At 33.9% G+C, this 8,057-nt stretch overlaps 1 protein-coding gene across 1 annotated transcript; it reads left to right on the forward strand.

The window, feature by feature from the left end:
• Window positions 1-1,499: 1,499 nt before the first annotated feature.
• LOC139873463 (GDSL esterase/lipase At5g14450-like) lies at window positions 1,500-4,320 on the forward strand. The gene is made up of 5 exons (XM_071861390.1): window positions 1,500-1,930; window positions 2,516-2,725; window positions 2,814-2,986; window positions 3,361-3,631; window positions 3,798-4,320. Exons 1-5 carry the CDS (start codon window positions 1,606-1,608, stop codon window positions 4,007-4,009), a joined length of 1,191 nt encoding a protein of 396 aa, XP_071717491.1. The 5' UTR covers window positions 1,500-1,605; the 3' UTR covers window positions 4,010-4,320.
• Window positions 4,321-8,057: the final 3,737 nt, after the last annotated feature.

The raw sequence follows: 8,057 nt of genomic DNA on the forward strand, positions 1-8,057 counted from the left end.
AATGAAAGATCTCGGAAAAACCAAGTATTGCCTTGGTTTACAAATTGAGCATATGCCTAATGGTTTACTTGTACATCAAACAACATATACTGAAAAGATTTTGAAACGTTTCAATATGGACAAGGCAAAACCATTAAGTACTCCTATGGTTGTTAGATCACTCAATGTTGAAGCTGATCCATTTCGTCCATGTGAAGATCAAGAAGACATTCTTGGACCAGAAGTACCATATCTTAGTGCAATTGGAGCTCTTATGTATCTTACAAATTGTACAAGACCTGACATTTCTTTTGCAGTTAATTTGTTGGCAAGGTTCAGCTCTGCTCCTACCAAAAGACACTGGAATGGGATCAAACACATATTTCGATACCTTCGAGGAACTACTGATTTAGGATTATTTTATTCTAACGAATCAAAACAAGATTTGGTTGGTTATGCAGATGCAGGTTATTTATCTGATCCACATAAAGCTAAATCTCAAACTGGATATGTATTCCTAAATGGAGGTACTGCAATATCATGGCGTTCTCAAAAACAAACACTTGTTGCTACATCGTCAAATCATGCCGAAGTGATTGCATTACATGAAGCTACTCGAGAATGTTTTTGGTTGAGATCAATGACACAACTCATTACTGATTCTTGTGGACTAGAACGCGATAAAAGTCCAACAACTATCTATGAAGATAATGCAGCTTGCATAGCACAGATGAAAGAAGGGTATATCAAAAGTGACCGAACAAAACACATACCACCTAGATTCTTCTCATACACTCAAAATCTCATTAAGGACAACCAGATTGAAATGAGATATGTGCAATCTAGCAAAAACTCTGCTGATCTTTTCACGAAAGCACTTCCAACTGCTATTTTCAGAACACACGTTCATAACATTGGCATGAGACATGTTCAAAAGATGTAACAGCTGAAGCGATGTCTACTTGAGGGGGAGTCAACTCCATGCTGCACTCTTTTTCCCTTAGCTAAAGTTTTTTCCCACTGGGTTTTCTTTAGCAAGGTTTTTAACGAGGCAGTAATTTATAGTTGATCTTCAACAAAATAAAATTGCTATCCAAGGGGGAGTGTTATAATAATAATAATAATATAGATATGGATAGTCAATTTTGGTGTATACATATAGTCAATTTTGGTACACAAAGTATGTATTTTTATATTGAGATTTTAGGCTATAAATACTCATGAATGCAAGCATTAAACTTGCACCATTTCTCACACTTACAAAGTGTTTCTTTCTTTCTCTCCATTATCATCTTTGTTCTTACACTTCATTATTAGTATTCTAAATCAAGAATCAAATCACTAAAGGTAGTTATAAGCCTACTGAATTATAACATCAAGAATCAAACCACTAAAGGTAGTTATAAGCCTACTGAATTATAACATCAAAATCAAACCACTAAAGGTAGTTATAAGCCTACTGAATTATAACATATATATATATATATATATATATATATTAGAACATCCGTACCCATCCTTAGCGTCAACCCCAATAACCGGTGAGATGCCGCTGCAAATGTTAATCTTCTTTTAGATCAACTGAAGATTAGTTATTAGTAATCAATCGTGAATAAAAACCAAAATATGGAATGGAGGCATGTAGTTACTAATCTGAGCAGATGGGGTTTGATAGTGACAATTGGATCACTTTTATTGATTACATCATCTATTTCAAAGTTTGTTAAACAAGGGATGATATCAAATCTTGTTAATAATAATAATAATAATCATCATCATCAGGTGTCAAGTTCTTGTCAGTTTCCAGCAATTTACAACTTTGGTGATTCAAATTCGGATACAGGAGCTGTATCTGCTGTATTTGGCCCTGTTCTTCCTCCATATGGGATGACTTATTTTCATAATCCTTCTGGAAGGTACTCTGATGGGTGCCTAATCATTGATTTTTTAGGTAAATTTTATTAAAAATGTTTACTTTATGAAGCTGAGTATGAATTGGTGATAAAGTTTATACCTTTAAGTTAGGCACTGATCAAGATTTTGATTTGATTTAGTTTTTTTTGTTTGATCTCTATGTGGGTTGATTGTAAGCTCCATTTTCTTGAAATATTTGGTTGGGTTTTGAGTTAATTATTAAGATCATTTGGCTTAATAATAATTAGGATTGATAAAAGATGTAGTAGTTTTTTTGTTGGTCTTGAGTTTGCTAAAAAACTACTCCGTAAATCAAATTTTTTGATAAGAGTTTGAGTTAAATAAGATTCTATTGCTTAAGGTTGATAAAAGATCTAACTTTGTTGGATCTTAAGTTTACTTGAGAGAAGTAAAACAATTTTTTTTTTCGTAAAATATTTAATATTTAAAAGTTTGAACTTGTTGAACTCAATCAGAAAGTATGGGAATAGAGGTTACAATAAGGACTCGATAAAAGGCGCGAAAACAATTAAAAATTTATAGCATATAAATATAAATCTTATTCAAGTCACTTTAATTCAATACTGGATGTGGTTTTGATTTTGTGAACCAATATATGCAGCTGAAAATTTAAGCTTACCATACTTAAGTGCATATGTGGATTCAATTGGAACCAATTTTCGACACGGTGCAAATTTTGCTGCCAGTGGCTGCACAATTCAGCCGGCAGACGCTCTAATGCTAAACAGAACTTTTAACCCTATCACTCTCGATGTACAGCTTTCAGAGTTCGAGCAATTTAAAAAAAGATCTTCTGATTTGTTTAATGAAGGTTAGACGTTATTTTGAAAACATTTGTTTCATTGAAATTTAGGTGTTAGCATACAATGCAGATGCTTATTCTTGAATTTTTACGTTAGTGGTAAGTAGTGAAATTAAAGATCGTCTACCACGATCAGAGGATTATAGTCGGGCCCTTTACACATTCGACATAGGACAAAATGATCTTCATGCCGGGATTACATCAATGAAGGAAGAGCAAGTGAAGAAATACATTCCCAGCATTATCAATCAGTTTGCTTCTGTTGTAGAGGTATTTTCATCTTTAACCTATACTAAAGGTGGCAAAATGGTTGGGTCCGACCAACTTGGGTATCATGTCTAAACGAGTTCAGTTCGAAACGGGTCCTAGTTATAAGTTGAGCTGGACCTGAAATGGACCGTTGTAAGTTGGGTTGACCCAGGAACCCTTTTTGTGTATTTTTTCCATTTTAAATAAAATGTACCTGTCAATTATGATTTTGAGTTTAGGGGACTATTAAAGCGACCATCTCACATTGACCCGTTTTAAAAACAAAATGGGCTGAAATAGCCACCTGTTTTATTTATTTATTTATTTTTTAATAGGGAATCAGACGTGCACAAATTATTCAGCTTTTTAGCTAATTTCCATGCTTATTGCTACAGAAACTTTACCAAGGTGAAGCAAAAACATTTTGGATTCACAATACAGGTCCAATTGGGTGCTTACCTGATTTTGTCAAAAATAATCCATTACCTCGAAACAACACAGACCAAATCGGGTGTGTGAAGTCATACAATGAATTAGCGCAAGAATTCAATAAACAACTTAAAGATAAGGTATCACAACAGAGAATGCAACTTCAAGAAGCATCGTTCGTTTATGTTGACATGTATTCGATCAAATATTCACTCATAAGTGAAGCAAACAACTATGGTAAGCAACTGTTTTAATTCAACCAGATGTTCTTGATGCAAGGCATTTTTAAGAAATGGGTTGAGACTTTTTGGGTTGATCTGAAACACTTGGTGTTTAGGTAACTTTTGATCAGTTTGACCCGTTTCCTTTAAAATCTAGTATTTGAATGCTAATCTTTTTGCAGGTTTCGTGGATCCTTTAGGAAAATGCTTAGGGCAAGATGGGGACGATAATAAGGCTTGTGCGAACCCATATGAGTATATCAACTGGGACGGAATACATTATACAGAAGCAGCTAACAAATGGGTAGCTAACTATATTCAAGACGGCTCTATGAGTGAACCGCAAATTCCTATAAGTGAAGCCTGTAGTGTCATTTCACGTTCTCGTTTATAACGTTTTAGAACACCGATGATATAGACACCCCTTTATATCAGAATCATTGTAAACATGATGTGGCTCACTTCGTGTATCTCTATACTGGGTCTGTTTGGTAGAGGTCGTTTTTAAGGTTTCAGAGCTTCTCACTTTTAGTTTCAGCAAAGAAGCTCTAAATTATCATCATCTACGTATGTTTCTTGGTTTCGAGTTTGTTCCCCTTTTTCTCCGTCACCTTTGGTTGCATCTCTCTCGTTTCTCGATCTTTCATCGACGTGCTTCACCTTGTACGGCTGCTCCTTCGCCTTGACGCTACCTCCTTCTTGGGCTTCAACCGACGGTTCTTCTGTTCTTTGTTGGTAACTGTTCGTGGGTTTAAGGGGGATTGTTCCGGCATCCGTTTTTTTGTTTCATTTTCCCGACGACATTAGTCAAGAACTGTCAGAGTATCCCACTGTTCTTTTGATATGTGGTTGGGACTTGTGGTGTTTAGGTGTAGTTTGGGTGATTACTTGTCCAATTGTAGTTTGCGGTGGCTGTTGTCGTTTGTGGTTTCATTGCTTCTTGGTTTGGTGTTTGTGATATATTTACAACAACAAACTTAATCCCACATGTGTGAGGTGGTGTTTGTGATATATTTGTTCAATGTAAATGGTATGTAGTGGGTCTAGTTGAATCAATTGTAAGATTATTAGATCTTTGAATCAATTGTAAGATTATTAGATCTTTGAATCTATTGTATTTTAATTCCTTTATTATTTTGTCAAAAAGAAACAGTAATTTGCCCTCGTCATCTAAGTTGATGTTTATTAGATCAAGTATGAACTCATCTAAACCACTCATCATGGTGAGTCATTCTATCCATTTTTTTTTTTAATAATATGCAAATTATAGTCTTTCTGTACCATTTTATTTTAATTTATAACATCATATATGGACAGTTTAAAAAAATACAGATGAATACTGCGTTAACCAATACATTTGCAAACAAGTTATGATTGATTTGGGGGGGGGGGGGGGGTGGGTGGTGGTGGTGGTGGTGGTGGTGGTGGTGGTGGGGGTGGGGAGATTGGTTCTTGAATATAGACTTTGAAAATCTTAAGAACAAGAGTATATGAGTAAATAGAGAAATTTTCTTGTAAGAATGAGCAAGTATTATGCTTGTTTAAAGGTCTATTTATAGCAAGAATTCAAGTACTTTAGGTAATACAATAACATTAATGTTGTGTATCAATATTGACTATCCACTCTATTATATTTATATTCTATATATTACAACACTCCCCCTTGGATAGCAATTTTGCTTCATTAGAAATAAATCAGTACTGCCTCGTTAAAAACCTTGCTAAAGAAAAACCCAGTGGGATAAAAACTTTAGTCAATGGAAAAAGAGTGCAGTATAGAGTTGACTCCCCCTCAAGTATACATCGTTGAGTCGTCACATCTTTTGAACTTGCCTCATGTCAATATTGTGAACGCGTGTTCTGAAAATAGTAGTTGGAAGTGCTTTGGTAAAAAAATCAGCATCGTTTTTGCTAGATTGAACGTATATCATTTCAATCTGGTCGTCCTTGATGAGATCTTGAGTGTATGAGAAGAATCTAGGAGGTATGTGTTTTATTCAGTCACTTTTGATATACCCTCCTTTCATCTGTGCTATGCAAGCTGCATTATTTTCATAGATAGTTGTTGAGCTTTTATGGCGTTCTAGTTCACAAGAATCAGTAATGAGTTGTGTCATTGATCTCAACCAAAAACATTCCTGAGTAGCTTCATGTAATACAATCACTTCGGCATGATTTGATGATGTTGCAACAAGTGTTTGTTTTTTAGAACGCCATGATATTGCGGTACCTCCATTTAGGAATACATATCTAGTTTGATATTTAGCATTATGTGGATCAGATAAATAACCTGCATATATATAACCAACCAAATCTTGTTTTGAATCGTTAGAGTAAAATAATCATAAATCAGTAGTTCTTCAAGGGTATCGAAACATGTGTTTGATCCTATTCCAGTGTCTTTTTGGAAGGAATTGAGCTGAACCTTGTTAACAAATTAACTGCAAAAGAAATGTCAGTTCTTGTATAATTTGTAAAATACATAAGAGCCCCAATTCACTAAGATATGGAACTTCTGATCCGTAAAGATCTTCATGATCTTCATGGGGATGAAATGGATCAGTGTCAATATTTAGTGATATATCAACAAATGGTTTTGTCTTTAAAAATGTTTTAAAATCTTTTTGGTATAAGTTGTTTGATGTACAAGTAAACCATTAGGTATATGCTCAATCTACAAACCAATGTAATACTTGGTTTTTCCGAGATCTTTCATTTCAAATTCTTTCTTTAGAAGTTGAATGGCTTCATGGATCTCTTTATTTGTACCTATGATGTTAAGATCATCGACATAAACAACTATGATCACATATCCGGATGTTGTTTTCTTAATGAATACACATGGGCAAATAGAATTATTTGTATACCATTTGCTTATCAAGTAATCACTTAATCGTTTATACCACAAGCGACCCGATTGGATTTTGCATTGGATGCTTCTGATACCTTAAATCCTTCAGGTATCTTCATATATATATCACTATCAAGTGATCCATATAGATAAGCAGTAACAACATCCATTAGATGTATTTCTAAATTTTTAGAAACTATCAGGCTGATTAGGTATCTAAAAGTAATTGCATCCATAACAGGAGAATAAGTTTTCTCATAATCAATTCCTGGTCTTTGAGAGAAATCTTGAGTTACAAGTCTGACTTTACCTTGTAAGTTCATTTTTCTTATTTCCTTTTTGAATTAAAATTCATTTGTATCCCATACGTTTCACATCTTTAAAAGTAATAACGATTGATCCGAAAACTTTTCTTTTATTGAGCGATTCTAATTCAGCTCGTATTGCTCCTTTCAATTGAGCTCAGTCATGTATATTTTGACACTTAATGAGAAATTTTGGTTCTAGATCATCATCTTTATTCATGATGTCATTATATGAAAAATTCTCATCAATATTTGTCATTCTGTTTCGGTTCCATAATATTGCATAATTTATTGCAATTTCTGTATTTATTATCAATATCATCTGCAGAAGGAGTATTGATATTTGGTTCTTCTTGAACACTTTATTTTAGCTGATTTTATCTTCAAGGATTTTTATCTTCGGAACCAATTGATCTTCCACGTTTCATGCGTGGCAAAGACTCAAGAGTGACATTATTGTCAGCTTTTAAAATTTCAATTCGAGCTGGAGCATTTACTGCTATTATATATGATTTAGTCACTCTTTTTGTATCTTTAAATGCATCACGTAATCGATTTGCAAGTTCTTGCATATGCATTATTTTTGAACTTTCGTTTCACATTCTTTTGTGCGAGGATCAAGATACCTTAATTGATGTTCACACCATGAAACATCATTTTAATTATTTTTCATTTCTTCCCCTAATCTAGGGAACAATTTTTCATTAAAATGACAATCAGCAAAACGTGCTGTAAAAACATCATCCGTCATGGGTTCAATATATCTTATAATTGAAGATGTTTCATATCCAATAAATATATCCTCATCCTCCGTTGAGGGCTCATTTAGTGCGTTGTGGTGGTGCAACTAGAGCATACACTGCACAACCTAATATTCTAATGGTGGGAAAAATTTGGCTCTCGGCCAAAATCAAGTTGTCGGGGAGAATATGTATGACTTGCACTTCGTCTAATATGAATTAATGTCGCAGCATGTAAATTTACATGTCCCCATATAAATATTGAGAGTTTTGTACTCATTACCAATTGTCTAGTTATTAGCTGCAAGCGTTTATCTATTGATTCAGCTAAAATAATTTTGTGTATGCACATGAGCAACTGGATGTTCAACAATCCCTGTAGAGATATAATAATCATTAAATGCTTGATATGTTAACTCACCAGCATTATCAATCTCATCCTTTTAATGGTGTAATCAGAATAATGTGTTCTCAATTTGATAATTTTTTTTTTTTGGGTAAAGGGATCACCCGTTAAATATATTGATAATAAAAGAAAACAATAAG

The sequence above is a fragment of the Rutidosis leptorrhynchoides genome, chromosome 10 (assembly GCF_046630445.1).
Source record: "Rutidosis leptorrhynchoides isolate AG116_Rl617_1_P2 chromosome 10, CSIRO_AGI_Rlap_v1, whole genome shotgun sequence".
In the NCBI taxonomy this organism is placed as follows: Eukaryota; Viridiplantae; Streptophyta; class Magnoliopsida; order Asterales; family Asteraceae; genus Rutidosis; species Rutidosis leptorrhynchoides.

Coding starts and splice junctions, on each gene's coding strand:
- LOC139873463 (XM_071861390.1), top strand. CDS start 1,606: ATGGAATGGAGGCATGTAGTTACTAATCTGAGCAGATGGGGTTTGATA. Junction 2,987..3,360: donor AGTTTGCTTCTGTTGTAGAG/GTATTTTCATCT, acceptor TTATTGCTACAG/AAACTTTACCAAGGTGAAGC. Junction 3,632..3,797: donor AAGTGAAGCAAACAACTATG/GTAAGCAACTGT, acceptor ATCTTTTTGCAG/GTTTCGTGGATCCTTTAGGA.